General features: G+C 61.3%; 1 protein-coding gene across 1 annotated transcript; it reads left to right on the forward strand.

Annotated features, from left to right (window-relative positions):
- Positions 1–6,370: 6,370 nt before the first annotated feature.
- Positions 6,371–16,263, forward strand: SIK1 (salt inducible kinase 1). Its single transcript, XM_045501231.1, has 14 exons — positions 6,371–6,543; positions 7,564–7,734; positions 8,155–8,271; positions 10,670–10,733; positions 10,911–11,072; positions 11,236–11,360; positions 11,458–11,581; positions 12,089–12,312; positions 12,606–12,755; positions 13,225–13,347; positions 13,464–13,680; positions 14,279–14,557; positions 15,119–15,353; positions 15,769–16,263. The coding sequence occupies exons 2-14, from the start codon at positions 7,579–7,581 to the stop codon at positions 16,127–16,129; spliced, it is 2,337 nt and encodes a 778-aa protein (XP_045357187.1). The 5' UTR covers positions 6,371–6,543; positions 7,564–7,578; the 3' UTR covers positions 16,130–16,263.
- The last annotated feature ends 2,280 nt before the right edge of the window (positions 16,264–18,543 follow it).

Here is an 18,543-nt window from a genome sequence, read left to right on the forward strand (position 1 = left end):
GGGCCAGCTTCCTCCCGCTGCTCAGCTGCCACTAACCAGTCCCCAGCCCCGGGATCTGGTTGGACCTTCTTCCCGGTCTGGCTGGTCCCGAGAGGCTCTGCCCACCTGCAAACTCTCTATGTTCTGAGTAGCTGTGGCCTGAGCTGTCTTGTTTTCTCCCCGACCAAATTTTTGTCCTTTCTGGTCTCTCAGGGACCACCACGGAGACGTGAGCAGGACCGCGGGGTGCCAACGCCCCAGACTTTGTCCCGCTCCATTCCACGTCCCGTCTCTGCACGGCTCATTAGCTGTCCCGCCATACTAGGGAGACGTCGCCGCGGGTGCGTGGTCTGGGGACTAGCTTTCGGTCGTTTTTATTAGCTGATGGCTGTGACGTCTCTGCCTCCTCGTGACGTAAGTCTGTGTGTTTTCTTTTTAAACAAACAACGCAACAACAACACCGGAAACCATGGAAACCAGGTCAGAGGGGATGAAAACACCTTTGCAGGCTACGAAAAGGCCTGATGCAGAGCCGGCCTCCTCCTGGGCAATCAGAGGCCTCCGTGTCACCTTGGCAATGGGGGGACGAGGTGCTCCTGAGCTCTGCTGCGGTGGCCTGTGCCTGAGGGTCCCCAGGCCCTGAGGCTCCCGAAATTCTGCCCTTGGCCTCCAGGGACCACCCCCCCACCCCCGGGCTGCGCCGTCCTGAGCTGTCTGGGCCAGGTGTCCAGCCTTGACCCTGGATGCCTCTCCAACAGCCACATCACCCCCAAGCCAGCCTCCCGGGGAATGTCAGAGGAAAGCTTCATAGCACAGGAACCACGATGTCCGCGTGGAGGGGAGGACAACAAGGGGTTAAACCGGGGACGACACGGCCACTTCCACAGCGGAATTCCGGGCAGACGCTAAAACCATCGCTCTGATGGCTCCGTAATGCCTGGCAGGACGCTTGCCGTCCGCGCTGGTGAAGAAGGCTGGCGAAACAGGGTCTCCGCACGGTTTTCATCAAAAGACTGGATGGAAAAAGATCACAATGCCGGTGGCATGGCCAGGGTTTTCTGTTTTCATCTTTCCGGACTTGCGCATTTTCTAAATTTCCTATCGATCGTGTGCCCAGAAGACACCGCTGAACGTGCTGGGATCCATCCCGAGGCCGCACAGAGACCCAGTGTCCGGGCCTCTGTGTCGCTGCCTGTCCCTCCTCCCACGGCTCACACCCGGAATGGGGGAGTCCTCTGCCACCGCCCCAGGGTCTGGGCTGGGCAAACGACTTACACTTCCTGTGCTGCCCAGCGGACCCCTGCTGCCCTCACCCCCTCCTTCCCCCGTGGGCAAGCCACACCCAGGATGGGTCCGCTCCACGCAAACATCCCAACCTCCTCTCCCCTCATCCTGGCTGCTTTCCCTGCCGTCACTCCTCGCCTGGCAATGCCCCAACCCTGGTTGAGCCCAGATACCCACTTATGCCACAACGGTCCTCACCCGAGCACCTCCAGGGAAGAGTCACAAGGCCACCTGTGCAATAATTTGCAGACGGACGTTTGACGATGCTGAGCACATCCACCCACGTTTGCCTCTCCAGCCTCGGAGCTGGCCTGGATCCCCCTCTCCGGCTTCTCCTCAGCTGCCTCCGCCGGCCTCCTGCTCTGTGTCCCCACCTTCTCTCGGGAAGACGGAAGGAGCCCCCCGTGGGATGCCTGCCAAACCCCTCTGCCCATCACCTTATCACCTTATCCTGTTGCCTGTCTTCTTAACGAGGCATCTGCCCTGGAGAGAAGGCACCTTGTCTGTCCCCTTCCTGCTGTGCTCACGTGCCCAATGTGCGTGGCACACGGCAGGTGCTCCGTGACTCTGGGTGGACGCCTGAGGGGGGACCCCCCAGGCACCGCACGCCTCGCCACCTCCCCTCCCTCTCAGACCCGCCCCCCGCCACCCACTCGGTCACTGCCAGCGCATCCGTCACCGTCCATGGCACCCGGGCACACCCCTGCACAGTTCTGACCAAGAGTAGAAACTCACATCGTTTCTGAATGAGTGAACAGCCGTAAAGAAGACAGTATAGCGTGCTCGATGACAGTCAGATGAGAATCACTGCTTAGAAGTCCAACATCTCCAGCAGGGGTCCGGGAGCTCTGTGCAGCCCCTGCGGAAAGCCCAGAATGAGGGGTGTGACCACACTGTGGCTCCTGGGCCCGGGGCCTGGTCTGCACGAGGTCAGGGGACCCCAGAGGCCTCTGCTCTACAACACGGAGGAGTGGGAACTTTTCTCCCCACTTGCTTGGGACCACCAGTAAGACGGCGGGAACTGAGGCATTTACAGGTGCGGCTTCCTTCCACCTGAGGACAGCTGATTTATCCTGGGAACGCGACCAGGACATGTGACCACCCCCCACCAGGTTTCTGGATGTTGCTTTTCTTAAACGAGCCCGCGATAGGTACATTTCAGGTCCTTGCTGCTCCCTTGCCCAGTCCTGCGTCCCCTCCCACCCCAGTCTCCTTAAGACAGCTGTCTACAGAACGCCCATCAGGAGACAGACATCCAAAGGCCTGCTGGGTCCTCGGGTGTGGCACCAACCACAGCCTTGCTTTCTATCAGGCAGCCCCATTAGCCCCATTAGCCCCATTATCAGTGAGGACTCACTGGTGGGAGACAGAAATGGGAACCAGAGTCCTAGAACGTTGGATTCAAGAGCTGGTCTGCTAATAGGAAGTTTTTGCTGGTGTGTGTGTATGTGTGTAAGCCCAGTGTGTTAGAATTCTGCCCTGCCTGTCCCATGGCTTCCTCTCTGGGACCTCTCGGGACACATATCCCAGTCCCAGAGTCCCCAGGACCCAGGATTCCTCCTCTCCCAGCCTGTGGAGGGCCTCACCTGAGCACCAACGAGGCAGTCACGGACGCAGAGGAACCGTGGCGTAGGAGGTGATACCTTTGGAGCCGAGGTGTCCATGGAAGAGGGTGAGTGCTTTCTTCCCACCTGCTGAGCCCAAGGCCAGGGGCACTGATTCCCTGAGGCAGTGAGGACGTGTCTATTCCTGTGTCCATGTCAAGTTCTGCAAATGTAACAGACGGCAGAAGGGACCGGGGCCAACCCTGAGGCCCGAGGATGCTGCTAGCAGCCAATCTTATTTTTTGATGTGTGAAATCATTGGCCTGACCCCTTAAATAAACCACATAAACCCAAACAAGACAGCCAGGAGGACAGAGAAGGACCTTGAGTTATCTAGGAGGAGAGTGTCCAGGAAGAAAATCACCTTGCCTTCCTATGGTGACAAGGGGAAGGCCACCTTACAAGGGGCGCTGCTGTCCCCACCACCTTTAATCTGGAGGGAACGGGTTTAGAACACCAGCCAGGAAAGTGTGAATATCAAAGGGACCCACTTGCTGCCGATGGAGTCTCCTGTCTCAAGACCTGAGGAGAGGAAGGTGAACTCCAGAAAGACTGCCATGAGAAGACAGGCTTAAGAAAGTCCAAATGGAAAAGAAAACCGACGTCCTGATTCTCCCGAATCTGCGAAGATCTACAAAACAGACACTATCCTTGCAGACGCTGAGAGCGTTTCTTCCGTTATGGCGAGTGGGGGAGTCCTCCCATTGTTTGCTTACCTCTCCTGGAGCACACGCTGTGTATCCCCCCCTCATGACGCACACAGAGCATGCAAGACGAGAAATCTGAAAAGAAGTCAAGGATTCTGGAAGGAATTATGGCCTCTGTGTGCCAAGGATGCAAAGAATAATCGAAGATCCTTGGAAGCAGAGACGCGTCAACGGCAAGTTCCCAGGGGTGCCAGCCAGAGTCCCACTGGGAGAGGTGGCAGCCGTTCTGGGGTCAGACTTTGCCTCTGCCCTGCCTGCCTTCTCTGCAGAGCAGACTTTCCACCCAAGGGTTGGGGCGGAGGGGTGGCCACGGCCCACACGGGGCTGTTCAGAAGGCTGGAAGCTCAGGAAGGACTAGGTCTAAGGGACAAGTGAACCTGGGTCCAGGGACCTTCTCTGGGAAGGCAGCTTTGGCTCTTTTGGCTGCAGCGATGACACAATGTTTCCAAACAGCCAGCCAGGTGTTTGCAAACACCTATGACCTTTCAAAAGACTTGGCTAGACCTGGGATGGGAGGGGGTGGAGGGGCCCCGGTTTGCTGGGCGCCCCTTTGGATGAGCCTGAGGAAAGTTCTGGGGTCACAGAATGAGGGGCCGCAGGTGAGTGCATTCAGATCCCCGGTTTCTTATCTCTGCGTCTTGCTCTCCTAGGAGATTAGTGGGACCCCCAGAAGGGAAGAAAAGCAGTTGTGAACTATTCAGCTGGAAGAAAGTAAAAATACTCCTCCAAATTCTCGGCGGATATAGCTGGGACAGATAATCAGGGCACTTCTGAAAGACTAAGGAAAATTCTGGAATTGTTGGTGTCCCCGAAAGGCCTTTCAAAACAAACTGACCCACGAAGAACCGTCCAGGGAGGGGTGATTGGGAAATATTCGGTCTGGCTGGTGGCTGTGTATCAGGAGAAGCACATCCGAGTCCTACATGGTACCCTCACCAGTCCAGCCACCTCTCCAGGCCACGCATGGAAGCCTCTGGAAGAAGGCTTCTAAGTTCTGCATCCATCTTACTTAAGTTTTGCTCCCCACCCCCTCTTATGAAATAGTGTTTTCATTTAACACAAGGGAAAATGATTCTAGGCTAGACGTAAAATTTAAATCCCAAACCACTGCCTTCCTAATGCCTAATGTTCAAAAAATGTCATTCACCCATAGCCTCTGTCTTCCCTAGAGACGTGTTATTTTCTGATGAGGCATAAGGGGACATGAAGTGAACAGCAATACCAACGGCAATTGTCACCCACTGCCATTGTCATCCTGTCCGGCCTCCTCTCTAACAGGGAATAGGCTGCCAGGCACCAGTCCGGGGGGGTGGGGGGACACAGGACTGTCCCAGGCAGCTCTGGGGAAACAGGCAGCAGAGGAAAGTAACTAAGTCCACAGGACCTGCCCTGTCCACTGCCGCCAAGGAGGAAGTCCTGGCCTGAGCTGACCCCACCTGTTTCCCAACCCCCCCCCCACCCCTCCACAGCCCCAGGAGCAGAGTCCTCCCCTTGTCTGAATGCAGAGCATCGGGGACTTGTCGGAGAACCATCACCACCTCACTGAAGGTGTTGCTAACTGGGCTCCCCATAGCTGGTCCCAAGAGCTTGAAGACCTCAGTGGGCAGAACCCATTCCCACCGACACCTCTGGCCCTCCGAGAAACCGGCCTTCTGGGCCTTTCCACCTCTCTCCATCCCCCTGGGTGCCTTCGTCAAAGCAGAGCCCGTGGATTCCCTTACAAAGGTCCCCAAGCCTCCTCTGGTCTGTCGCCAGCTGCTGACCCGCAGATCTGAGGGAGAACGGGCGGGCTGAACCACGCCACTGGCGCGCCTTGCGGGGGCGGAGGGCAAAGCCAGGACGAGAACCCGACCCATCCCACCCGGGGCTCCCTGTGCCAGAAGATGCTGCCCAGGTTTCCTGTGTTTAAGTTTCTCACTCGCTAAACAATAGATTTGTGCAGAACAAAGGTAACCGGAGTTGGGCTGCCCCCAGGTCTTGCGTGTCTGCAGCTGCCGAGCCCCAGAGGGTCCCTGGGGGTGCTGGCGCTTCTCTGGGATGCGGGGGGGGGGGGGGGCAATTCGGGGAGTGGGAGCTGGCGGGCTGTCACCTGGCATCCCGTGTGGCCCTATTCTGCGAGTCTGCGAGCTTTCCCGAGCCCCGCCTGCTACTTCTCCTAATAGAGGTGCCAAGTCCGAGGACTTTCGACAGAAATTGGGGCCCTGTACCCCGATAACGGGGACCCCGGACTACGGGTCCAAAGAGGACGGCAGCAAAGAGGAAGTGCTGCACTTCCGGGGGGTTGGGAAATGCCCCAGAACCAAGCCTTTGGGAAGAGCGCGAGAAATGGGGGCGCCGCGCCAGGGCGGCTGCGCGCGCTAGCAGGCGGAGAACTGCACCCCGGGACTGGAGGCCGAGCCGCCTGCAGCGCCCGAGGCGCCCGGTAGGGGGCGCGCGCCGGCGGGAACGCGAGCGCGGGCGGGACGGCGGGCCTCGGCGGGCCTCGGGCGGCCGGCGCCCCTGACGTCACCGCCCCGCGGTCGCCAGGGCGACGGCCCCATCAGCGCGCGCGTCAGAGCCGCCAGTCTCTTGGCAACCGCCCGATCTCCCGCTCTCCCTTCGCCTGGCGCTCGGCCGCGCGTCGCTCTGGCGTCAAAGCGACGTCAATGGGGATGTATCAATCCGGCGGCGGCGGCGGCGGGGGCGGGGCCGGCGGGGCGGGGCGGGGCCGGCGCGGCAGGGCCGGGGGCGGGCCGGAGGCGGGGCCGGGGCGGGGCCGGGGCGGAGCCCGCGGCGGGCGGCGCGTGCGGCCCGAGCGCGCCGCGCGGCCTCAGAGCTGACATGCGGCGCGGCCCGGGCGGCGGCGGCGGCGGCGGCCCGAGAAGCAGGCGCTCGAGAAGCAGGCGCCCGAGCAGCGCGAGCGACCGAGCGGGCGGCGGGGGCCGCGGGGAGAGCGGCGGCCCGGCCTCGGCACTCGGAGGGCGGCGGAGGTGAGGCGGCGGCGAGGCCGGGGTGGCCGCCGCCGGGCTCGGGGCGGCCGGGCCGGGGCTCCGGAGCTCCCGGGCTCTGGTTTCCGACTGCCGCTCCGGGCTCCGGGGCCCGAAGGCGCGCGCGTGGGGGTCTCGGAGCGGGACGCCGCTCGCCCCGCCGCCGCCGGGCTCCCCTTTGTTGTGGGGCGGGCGGCGTGGGAGCGGGTCCACCGGCCCCACGGAACTGGGGCTCCGGGGGTTGGGATGGAGCGGACCGCGGGCGGCGGGGTGGGAGCGCGTCCCGGCGCCCTGCGGGGCTGGGGGTCCGGAGATCGGCATGCAACCGGCCGCAGGCGGCGTGGGAGCGGGTTACACACCCTGCCGGACTGGGGGCCCGGGGTCGGTGTAGAGCGGATCCCGGGCGGCGGGGTGGGAGCCGGGCCCCGCGCCCCGCTGGGCTGCAGGTCGGGGGTCGGGATGGAGCGGGGGGCGGGGCGGGGGGCGGCGGGGGAACGGGTTATACACCCCGCGGGGCTGAAGGGATCTGGGGGTCGGGATGGAGTGTCCCCAGGGCGGCGGGTGGGAGCGGGTCCAGGCGCCCTACGGGGCTGGGGGGTCGGGGGTCGGGATGGAGAAAGACCGCGGGCAGCGGGTGGGAGCGGATCCAGGCGCCCTACGGGGCGGGGGGGTGGGGGGTCGGGGGTCGGGATGGAGCAGAGGACCGGCAGGGGGCGGTGAGGGTGGGAGCGGGCCCACGCGCCCCGCGGGGCTGGGGGGTCGGGGGGTCGGGATGGAGTCGACCGCGGATCGCAGGGTGGAGGGGGTCCACACGCCCGAAGGGCTGGGGGTCTTGGGAGCCGGAGTGTCGGGAGCGGGCGTGGGAGCGGGCGTGGGAGCGGGCAAGCGCCCGGCGAGGTGAGGTGTTTAGAAAGGAGCAGAGTGAGGGGGCGGCGGGGAGCGCGAGCCACCGCCCCCCCCTCCCCCCCCCCCGGGTCGGGTCAGGCAGGTCCGGTGTTGAGTGCGCTCCCGGGTGGCCCGCAGGTGCGCCCCGGAGCCATGGTGATCATGTCGGAGTTGAGTGCGGCCCCTGCGGGCTCCGGCCAGAGCCAGCAGAAGCCCCTCCGGGTGGGCTTCTACGATGTCGAGAGGACCCTGGGCAAGGGCAATTTCGCCGTAGTGAAGCTGGCCCGGCATCGAGTCACCAAAACCCAGGTGTGTGCCAGACCTGGTCGGTGAGGACCCTCCCTGGAGGTGGCTGGGTGGTTTTCCTGTCCTCAGGGTTCATCCTGCAATGTCTCCGTGCTGACAGTTCTCAGTTCCACGAGGAGAAAATGCTTTATGTTATGATTCTGAATAATTTCGACAAATATTAGGGGACAGCAGAGACAGTAATGACCGGATGACCCAGGAGTGTGGGGCTCTGGGATCCAGGCCGAGGCCCTGTAAAGTGAGCTAGAAGACATTTAAGATACTTCCTTAACTTTAAGTACCATTAATGGTGACTTTTTTTTCCCCCCCAACTTTTTGTGACCTTTGGGGACATAAAGTGTTACAGAAATTAAGCTGCAAAAAAACAAAACGTGTCAATGAAAGGCGTTTGGGGACAAAAATATCCTTTCTTTTAAACTGTAGGTTGCAATAAAAATAATCGATAAAACTCGATTAGACTCCAGTAATTTGGAGAAAATATATCGTGAGGTTCAGATCATGAAGCTTCTGAATCATCCTCACATCATAAAGCTTTATCAGGTAAGGACTCAAGTTTGCCTTTTGCTGTTACTTCTGGCAAGTGTGTTTATTACCTTTTATTTTCAACAATAAGTCTGCGATTCTGAATTTTGCCCCTCTCTTTGGGTGTGTGTGGGAGGCAGGGGGTTGGCTGTGTAAGGTAAATAGATTGATTTTTGTGAGCTCTTCAGATGCGTTTTCAATTATTTTCTTGCTTTTGGATCATAATTGAGATTTGCCTCATTAAAATTTTATTTTGTATTGTCATTCGCTCCAGTTTTAAATGCATAGAGGTCGGTTGTTAGATTCACTTTCCTAAGAAAACAAACAACCAGACGTAGGTATTGTCTCATGTCAAGCATTTAGCATAGGACAGATTTTAGTGGAAGGAGACGCTTCCCCCTTTGCAGATGATTATTCAACTTTAAAACCGGCTGCGTTTACCAGTTTCCGTGAACTCTTTGCAAAGGCATTTGTCTTCCCGTTTCAACTCTTCCGTCAAAAACGGAGAGATGAAAATACTTTTGCCATGGTGAGAACAGAGAACTTGTCATTGAATCCGCGTTAAGAACATGCCTCGCCCTATCCGTCTGTCGGTTTGTTTTGCGACTTTATTGTCGTTATCGTGTTTTAACTAATAAATCATATCTTTGGGATATTACAAGCGCTGATTTAATGAGCGCAGTAAAGCAACTCTTACCCGACCACTTCTGCAGATGAGATGCCGGCTGCTACGTTTTTTGCAAACGCTCGGTATTTCATCCAGCTGTGCCGGGTGTAAGTTCCTTCTGGGGATTCTCGCGAAGCCTCCCGAATCTGAGAGGAACACGGGACGGTGCGGGTGTGTGTGTGTGTGCCCACGGCGAGGCTCGGCGGGCAGTGTGGCAGGAGAGGGCGTTAGAAGAGAAAACTGTCCCACGGAAGTAGTGTCACCGGGCTTGTGTTCCCCTGAATGACAGTTCACTTAGAGTCACTGAGTGCAGTCGTCAGCCCTCCACCATACGCTCGGGTTTGTGTTTTGTTTCTGTGTCATTTTTAGTTGTGCTGCTTTGATAAGAAGTTTCCTCCGTGGCCGCTGATGTCAGTGCCTGAGAAATGTGCCTGGCCTGTTTCCGCAGGAGTGGCCCGAGCCCTGTTTTTGACTTTGCTGGAGGGATGAGCCAGAGTGTACCTTCCTGGTCTTCCTGTCCCTCTGCTGGCCCATTGTGTGGAGCAGCCCAGTTAGACAGCACATCGCCCCCAGCATCAGAGTGAGAGGTCCTTTCGCGGAGTGAAACCTCTCGGTGCTGTCTGGGTCGCTTTAACCGTTCGGACGTGATAGGGACAGCAATGCATGTCATTCCTCGGGGTTTTACGCTGGTGTCTAACTCTCATCCAGCTGGCCCAGGCCCCAGAACCTTGCTGAGACACTACACTCTTGCCTGGAGGTTTCCCAACACCCCAAACACGTTTACTCTTAATTCTTTCTCCGGCTCTCTTTTGAACTGAGGAGAGGGACGAGCCTCGGCCTTCCTGCCCAGGCCTCTACCGCACACGTAGAGGGCCAGGACACTTCAGGACATTGGGGATTCTTGGTCAAACACACTGTGTTTGCTGTCTTGTTAGATTTACGGCTTAAACCAGTTGCCTTTGAGGTGTCTTTTTTACCGAAAAACTGTATTTCGAACCCTAAAGAAATCTGTTCCTGTGAGCACGTATTGTCTCTGTGTCTCCCTTTGAAATCTTGTAAAACGCCTGGGAAGGAGTTGGATTTCCTTCTTGTAGGACCAAAGATGTGAAATGTACCTTGTTTCTTAGCTAGCTGTATTTTCGACTCTTTTTTAAAATTGTTTGCACAGTGAAGTAAAATTCTCGACCCGTAAGTGAGCCTGCAGGGTGTGTTTGACCTCGGCTGTTGCTACTGACACATGCTGAGGGGTTTGCCGTATAAAGAGCAGTCTGTCGTAGCTTAACCTGGCAGAACCCGCTTCTCAGCGCCCAATTTATCATGTCAATAACGCAAGGGGGAAGGGGTGTTCGTTATCTATTATTCAGCTTGGCCTGAATCATCTGGTGCCTGCTAGGCTTCTAGAAGAAAGCCCTAGCAGTGCATGCTGCGGGTGTCAGACCTCTGAGGCCTCACAGAGCCGGCGGGTGGGTGAGGCAGTTGCGTTAACACGGTGATACAGGAAGGTTCTAGTGCATTCGGACAGACAGGTTAGTGAGGAATTCACCTCTGATGTTTTAAATTCTTTTCCTGAATAGGAACCCCCGTATCTGTTTCTTTAACACAGAAGTGTTTATTTTCTTTCCTTTTTAAAGATAATGGATACACTCATCCTTGGGGAAGTTAAAAATTTACTGGGGTTCGAGTAGATTATTTATACCGTTGGCATGTTCTCTTCCCGTGTGGTTAAACGGGAGGTCTTTGTGTTTTTAGGTTATGGAGACAAAGGATATGCTTTACATTGTCACCGAATTCGCGAAAAATGGAGAAATGTTTGGTAAGTCACGCCTGTCTCTGACATCTGTTGAAAGCAGAGGGTATAACTGGTCAGGAATCCGCCCCCCAGCATTTGGGTCTGCCCGTCTTTAAGTCGTACGGCTTCCCTCACTCGCACTCCAGACGATGGCCAGACTTCTGGACGTTAGGGCTGGAGCTTCGGCTTGTCACCCCTCAGATTATCTGACCTCCAACGGGCACCTCAGCGAGAACGAAGCACGGAAGAAATTCTGGCAGATTCTGTCCGCCGTGGAGTACTGCCACAGCCACCACATCGTCCACCGGGACCTGAAGACCGAGAACCTGCTGCTGGACGGCAGCATGGACATCAAGCTGGCAGGCAAGGGGCCCTCCGGGGCTGGGGGGCGGGGGGTGGTCCCCGCGCCCGGGAAGCGCTGTCTCCTAAGGGCCCACGAGGCCCCCCGCTGTTGGCGCGCGCACCTTTGTGTCCGCGGTCCTGCCGTTTCCGCCGCGACCTCACCGTCCGTTTTCCTGTCCCTCAGATTTTGGATTTGGGAATTTCTACAAGTCAGGAGAGCCCCTGTCCACGTGGTGTGGGAGCCCCCCGTACGCGGCCCCAGAAGTCTTTGAGGGGAAGGAGTACGAAGGCCCCCAGCTGGACATCTGGGTAGGAGCCAGGAGCCCGCGTGGGCGGCGCGCGTCAGACGCCAGGGCCCCGGCCGCGGGCGTGCGGGCGCTGACCCCAGGCCGTGTGGTCTTTGCAGAGCCTCGGCGTCGTGCTGTACGTGCTGGTGTGCGGGTCGCTCCCCTTCGACGGACCCAACCTGCCGGCGCTGCGGCAGCGGGTGCTGGAGGGCCGCTTCCGTATCCCGTTCTTTATGTCTCAAGGTGGGCGACCCGGGACGAGGGGTTTGCACGGGGGGGGGGGGGGGGGGGGGGGGTTAGTTCCCGAAACGCCTGCCCGACGGTGTCTGGGTGTGCCGTCAGGGCCGTGAGTCAGCCCCGCATTACCGCGGGCTGTTTCCCTGCCGCCTGCGACCCAAGCCCAGCCCACTGGGTGTTTCCTCAGTGCCCTACTTGTGGGGCGGCGGGGGCCTCGGCTCTGCGGTCCCCCCGAGAGGGCCTAGTCTCTGGGATGCCGGCCGGCCTGGTCCTCGGTCTGGGGCAGGTCGGCAGGACCCCGTCCCCTCGATTGCTGGCTCTCCTGGCGGCAGGTCCTGAGCGGCAGCCCAGGGCCACCGCCCCCGGTCTCAGCGTCCTTTAGGACGGTCACTCATGTGTCGCGCTCAGGAGGGGAGCCTGGTCCCCAGCGGGGCCGCTGCGGGACCCAGCTGGGCGGTGGTGGGAGCACGCAGGGGGGCCGCCCGGGCTCAGCGGGCCTCCCTCACCCCCCAGACTGTGAGACGCTGATCCGCCGCATGCTGGTGGTGGACCCCAGCAAGCGCATCACCATCGCCCAGATCCGGCAGCACAGGTGGATGCAGGCCGAGCCCCCGGTGCCGCGGCAGGCCTGCACGGCCTTCTCTGCGCTCAGCTACAACGCCAGCCTGGGCCGCTACGACGAGCAGGTGTTGGGGATCATGCACACCCTGGGCATCGACCGGCAGAGGACCGTGGAGGTGAGGGCCACCGCCTGGCCTCGCGCGGGCTTGGACGGGAGAGGCGCTCACTCCGAGGAAAAGCAGGCACTCGCCAGTCGAGTTAAAACGGGAACATGGGCTAATTTAAGGGCCAGCTGTCCACTCCTCTAAAGGATATTCTCGGCCACCCAGGAATAACCCTGGGAACAGGCCTGTCAGGGAGCCTCGGCCGCTCGGGAAGCGTCGGAGGCACCGCCCGCCGCGGAGCCCTGTCGCCCCGCTCTTCCCCGTGCTGGCCCCGCTCTGACCCCGCTTCCCTCTGCCTCCTGCAGTCACTGCAGAACAGCAGCTACAACCACTTTGCTGCCATTTATTACCTCCTCCTCGAGCGGCTGAAGGAGCATCGGCACACACAGCCGTCGGCGCGGCCCGGCCTGGCCCGGCAGCAGAGGCCGCGCAGCTCGGATCTCGGCGGCTTTGAGGTGGGGGGGAGCCTCCTTCCCGAGCTCTGCCCAGACCGTGCACCCCCACGCCCGCCAGTTACGCTCCCTCACCCAGACGGGCCCGGGACTGAGACGCCCGCCGAGCCCGCCGGCCCCCGGGTCCCGTCTCCTGCCCATGCGGCATGGGGGTTGGGGGGGGGTTCCTGTGGGAGCCACGAACCAGAGGCTACATGGAGGAGACGGGGTGCCGGCCGCTCCGCTGCGGGTCAGGCACTACCCTGCAGCCACTGGTTCCTTAACTGTCCCCGGTCTGGCCTCCTGACACCTTCCCCTGGTCACCCTGGGCGGCATGGCCTTGGAGAGGAAGGTGCATATGTCCTGAGCCCAGGCAGCTGGTGACTGACCTGTCAGCCCCGTGGCAAAGCCAGCGGGGCCTTCCTAGGGACGCTGTTTGCGGTTGTCCCCAAAGCTACCTCCCTGCTGACGTCTGTCCTCTGCCTGCCCGCAGGTGCCTCAGGAAGGCCTGTCTGGTGACTCCTTCCAGCCCTCCCTGCTGTGCCCACAGCCCCAGGCCTTCGGGCAGTCTGTCTTGCAGGCGGACGCGGACTGTGACCCCCTCAGCTCACTCCAGGTGTGTGATCTACACTGGGCAGCCGTCGCGTGGGAGGGGCTCTCCCAGCCGTGGCGACGACCCCCACCCGCGTCCCGTGGAGCCCCAGGAGTTACGGGTCTGTGTCTGTCCCCCAGCCCTTGCTTTTCCCCCTGGACGCCAACTGCAACGGAGTGTTCCGGAATCGCCCCATCTCCCCGAGCGGCCTGCTAGACGCGAGCATCAGTGAGGAGGTCAGGCAGGGCCAGGGCCTGGAGGAGGAGCGGGAGCCGCAGGAGCCCCTGTCCGGCGGCACAGGCCGGAGGCACACGCTGGCCGAGGTGTCCACCTGCTTCTCCCCGAGCGCCCCTCCGTGTAAGTGCCCGGTGGGGCAGGAACGCGGCCCGGGGCACCGGCCAGGGGGCGGGCGTGCGGTGGAGACTCTGACCGGCCGGTGGAGAGTGCACCTTATTGGCTGGTGGGCGTCTGATTGCCCTTGTCCGGATTTGCCTTTTGCTCTAACCCCGAGGCCACGCAGATCCTACTTCGAGACTGCACGTGGTCCTTCGGTGGCAGGACAGCTTGGGGTTTAGCTGCCCCCGGGGGCCGGAAGGGCCGGTCCGCAGCCCAGACCCCCGTGTGTCCTTGTCTGAGCCCCACCGGTCAGCTACGGCGGCAGCCGCACCCTCAAGGTGGCCGGCCACCATCGTGGCTCCCAAACGCCTCTGACAGCCTCTGGCCGTCATAGACTCCTGCCCCATGTTGAGGGTAGGCACAGGGAGGCCAGTACCGCCGTCTGCCCCTGTCAGCTGGCCCCACGGGCTGTCCCAAGACCCGGGGCTGTGCACCAGGCACGGAGAAAGTGTCCGTGCCTGTTCTCTCCTCTGACTTCCGGTGAAAACTTGGGTGCTGGTGGGTTGCTTCTGGCCTTGGGGAGCGTCAGGCCCCTCAGGAGCGCGTGCTGCTTCTGCAGGTATCGTCGTCTCCTCCTCCGCCGCGAGCCCTTCGGAGGGCACCAGTTCCGACAGCTGCTTGACCTTCTCGGCCGGCGACGGCCCAGCGGGGCTCAGTGGACGCCTGGCCGCCCAGGGGCTGGTGGGCACCTGTTCCCCTCTCAGACTGGCCTCACCGCTCCTGGGGGCCCAGTCTGCCACCCCAGTGCTGCAGGCTCAGGGGGCCCCAGGAGGGGTCACTCTGCTCCCCATCAGCTTCCAGGAAGGCCGGAGGGCGTCGGATACCTCACTCACTCAAGGTGACTAACCTTTCCTGCTCCCCTTCCACCCGTCCCAGAAGGTGCTGTGTGTGCCCCTGGGAGGGTGTCACCCTGTCCCGGTGCAGATGGTGTGCCCCGAGTCTCTGGCCGGGGAGCTCTAGATGTCCCCGTCTTCTGGGACGAACTCACAGGGTCTCCTAGTGGCCGGTCCTAAAAGCCCAGGAGACACTTGGCTGCCAGGCCGCAGCGCCTCACCTGGAGGAGGGGACAGGTCAGGGAGGGACCCTCCACAGAGGCAGCCCCCACCTGCCTGCCTGGGCTCCCTCCCTCAGCCCACCGCCCCGCTCGTGCCTCCGTCCACAGAGGACCCCCTGCCCAGACTCGTTCGGGGTTGGAGCTGCTGCCGCGAATCAAACTCTGAAGAAGAGAGGACTTAGCCCCGGGAGGGGTCATCCGATCGGATGACCAGAGAGTGCCCTTAACCCCCACGGGAAAGCAATCCGTTCATGCCTTCACGTTTGCATGGGGTCCCTCCTTGCTCACGCCGGCCCGGGGTCTGCGGGGCCACCCACGGACCGGCTTGATTTTGCACCCCCCCAGGGCTGAAAGCCTTCCGGCAGCAGCTGAGGAAGAGCACGAGGGCCAAAGGGCTCCTGGGCCTGAACAAGATCAAGGGGCTGGCTCGCCAGGTGTGCCCGCCCTCCTCCTCCAGCCGGGCCACGAGGGGCGGCCTGAGCGCCTTCCAGCTGCCCGCGCCGAGCCCGGGCCCGCACGGCGGCGGGGCCGGCAGCCGGGAGGGCCGGAGCCTGCTGGAAGAGGTCCTACACCAGCAGAGGTACGCCCCCCGCCTCGCTCCCGTGACCGCCCCCCGGGGAGGGCTCGAGGACGTCTGGGTTTCTGGAGTAGCCTTATCTCGGCAGCTCCTCGCCCTCTCCGTGGAATCAGACGCGTGCACCTGCCGGCCCCTGGTGTGGGGGGGATCCGCCCGCCGGTGGGGCCTCGTTCCGGCGGAGGGGGGCGGAGGGGGGGGAGTAGTTGGCCTTCCTCACTTTGAGGCCCGCCCGTGAGTGGGGGGCGGGGGGGGGGGGCCACCGAATAAGAACGTCGCGTCTGGTTGGCATCTCTGAGCTGCCGCAGAAGCGAGACGGAGAATGGAAATGTCAGGAATTGCTCAGGGATTAGTCACGCACAGCCTCGCGTGTGGGGAGCAGCCCCAGCCGGCGGCTGACCCGCCCCCTCCCTCCCTCCAGGTTGCTCCAGCTCCAGCACTTCCCGGCGGGCCCGCCCGGCTGCCAGCAGGCCCCCCAGCCGCCCCCGGCCCCGCTGGTCCTCGCCCCGTGCGACGGCACGCTCCTTGTGTCGGGACTCCAGAAGGAGCTGGGGCTGGCGCCCGGCCCGCTGCTGCCGCCCCACTTCCTGCAGGCGGGGGGCTCCCCGGTGGCGGCGGCGGCCCAGCTGCTGGACACCCACCTGCACATCGGCAGCGCCACAGCCCCGCTGCCCGCCGCCACGCTGCCCCCGAGCTTTGTGGCCGCGGGGCTGCCGCAGGCGGACTGTGAGATAGAGGACCTGACCTCGGGCCGGCTGGGCACCTTCGTGCTGGTGCAGTGAGGACCCCGCCTGCGGCTCGGGCCGGCCGGCCCTTTGAAGCAATAATTTCAGAGTATGTGAAGACGTTTCCGGACTCGAAGCCAATAAGTTTCTAGAAGCGAAACAAGCAATACGTTTGGTGTTTTGGCTTTTTACTTTCTTCTCGGTTTTACCTTTTCCCTTGCACTGAGCAAATGCAACTCTGAGCAGGGCCTGGAAACTTTCTGAAGAAAAATAATAATTGAGGGGCGTGCCAGGGTGGGCGGACGGGAAGGGGAAGGAGGGCGGCGGGGCGAGAGGCGACAGGGCTTGGCTGGACTGGCCAGCGCCACTGCGGTCGGGGCGGCGGGAGGGGGCCACGGGGGCCACGCGGGGCTTGCCTCGGGAGAGACCGTGGCGTGGGCCGCGTGTCCATCCGCGTGCGTGCGTGTGTGTTTGGTAGCCTTTTTTGTTTGTTTTGGTTAACGGTTCTCCACTCCCTGAAACATTTACGCTTCAAAACGAGGACTGTGAACTTTCTACTTTATGTATCAGTTTTTTTAAAAAGGCTCTGTTGGCCGGCCCAGGAGAAAATAATCTACAAATTCCTGGAATTCTCTACCCTGAAATCAGAACCCCAAGGACGGTGTTTTCTTATTTTAGATGAGAACTTTTATCAACTGCTCGAGGTCGGTTTCCAGGATCCTTCAGAGGAGCCGTAGGAAGGGACTAGAAGCCGTGGGTGACTGAGGTTGGGGCTCTGGCCCGGATCACGTGGCTTCAGTCCCCCACGTGCCTCGGAGGGCCCCGGAGAGGTTTCTTCCTGCTGCCCCTCTTATTTCCGCTGCTAATTTAAGTTTTTACGCATTTCATTATCAGGGTCCAAAATGAACAACTGACCAGGGCGGGGGGTGTGCAATACGGCCACGTGTGGCCGTCGGGCAGGGGCAGGCGGAAAGCGGGGTCGTGGGTGCGCGGCCCCGCCCGCCTGCCGCCACCGGGCCGTGGCCCGTGGTAGCCCTGCCTCATCCGGGCCGCACACGTCAGGCTTTCGTTCGAGAATACCGCAATGAGAGGTCAGATCAGTGTTGTTCAAGCTTCGTTCCTTTTTTAAAGCAGATGCTGTCCATGTACATAAATAGACAAACAGACACTACTGATTTTTATATTTTTTACTACACTTCTGTGTTCCTGGTGTCACTTTTGCTCTCTGGTAACGTTAGCAAGCACCGGCCCCAGGTCGGCGCGGAGGGGGGAGACGAGGCGCGTCCTCACCTGGCGGGTGAACTCGGGTCAGAAGCCACCCGACCCCCTCTGCACCGGTCAGTCCCCGTCCCTCGACCCGACCCGGGTGCCTTCAGCTCACTTTGGCTCTTACAACCTACAGTATTAACAGGGGACAGGAGGGCGCTGGGAGAAGCCGAGGACCCCCCCCCCCCCCCGGGCTCCTAGAGGGCAGGGGGCCGGCCGCGTGCACGGGGGGGGGGGGGGGGGGGGCGCCGCGGCCCGCGTGTCCGCACCTGCCAGGCTGCCTGCTACCGGCCACCGGCCCTGCCACGGCCGCTGCTGCTACCTCCCCGTGGCTGTCGCCGGAGAGTCGGGGAAGGCACTGTCCTCGCGCCTGGCCACAGAGAAATCACCAAAGCCTCCTGCTGACTTGTGACGAGGGCCCCGGGGGCGTCCGGGCCTCCGGATCCATAGAGGCGGCGCGGCCGACTCCCCCCCGAGACCGGGGTCCCCTCATTAGACTCCTTGCTGTCGTGACGCCACAGATCAAAGGCCTCGGAGCCGTGACAAAGCACTTTACTTTCACGGAGGTTTTCTTTCCGCCTGTGAGTCGTGTCTCCGCGTCTCGTGTTTAGGTGTGTGCGACGTGCGTCCTGTACTTTCCCCACGGCGCCGGTGCGCAGACTGGCGGCCGTAGCCTGTGCGAAGGCGCCACGGCGCCCGATTAAGGTGTACAAAGTTTGGTTTGTTTGGTGTTTTTGTTTTTTTTTTTTTTTTTACCGCAACGGAATTATTTTATTTCTTATGTTAACATGAGAAATGTATGCCAAATGATTAGCGGGTGTATGTTTTTTTAATTTAATATTTAAATAAAATATTTGGGGGAAGAACCTTGCCTTTTCCCCGTGCTCGTCTCTGTGGGAGTGCCGTCCTTCCCAGCCGCCTCCTCCCGCCGCCCTCCGGTTCCAGATCTCAGAGAGGGGGCGGTGGCACCAGCTCCCCCGCCAGCCTGGCCGCCAGGAGCCGCCCTCCCTCGGAAGTAGCGACCCGCCGGGCGCTGGGCGCTCAGGGCAGGGCTCGGGAAGGGGCGGCCCGGGGCTGAGCGCGCCCCGGCCCTGCTGGTCCCCCTTCCCCGGGGGGCATCTCCAGCCAGGCCTGTTTCCAGTGGGTTCCTCCCCTCCCAGGGTGCCATACGCTCCTTCCTCCTCCCTCCCTCCCCGGTAACACTC

Source organism: Leopardus geoffroyi, chromosome C2 (assembly GCF_018350155.1).
Source record: "Leopardus geoffroyi isolate Oge1 chromosome C2, O.geoffroyi_Oge1_pat1.0, whole genome shotgun sequence".
Classification (NCBI taxonomy): Eukaryota; Metazoa; Chordata; class Mammalia; order Carnivora; family Felidae; genus Leopardus; species Leopardus geoffroyi.

Bases quoted from the DNA above. Each gene is read 5' to 3' on its own strand.
- SIK1 (XM_045501231.1), top strand. From the start codon at position 7,579: ATGGTGATCATGTCGGAGTTGAGTGCGGCCCCTGCGGGCTCCGGCCAG. The intron at 10,734-10,910 runs GTAAGTCACGCC...GTCACCCCTCAG, and splicing joins GAAAAATGGAGAAATGTTTG to ATTATCTGACCTCCAACGGG. The intron at 11,073-11,235 runs GCAAGGGGCCCT...CCTGTCCCTCAG, and splicing joins CATGGACATCAAGCTGGCAG to ATTTTGGATTTGGGAATTTC.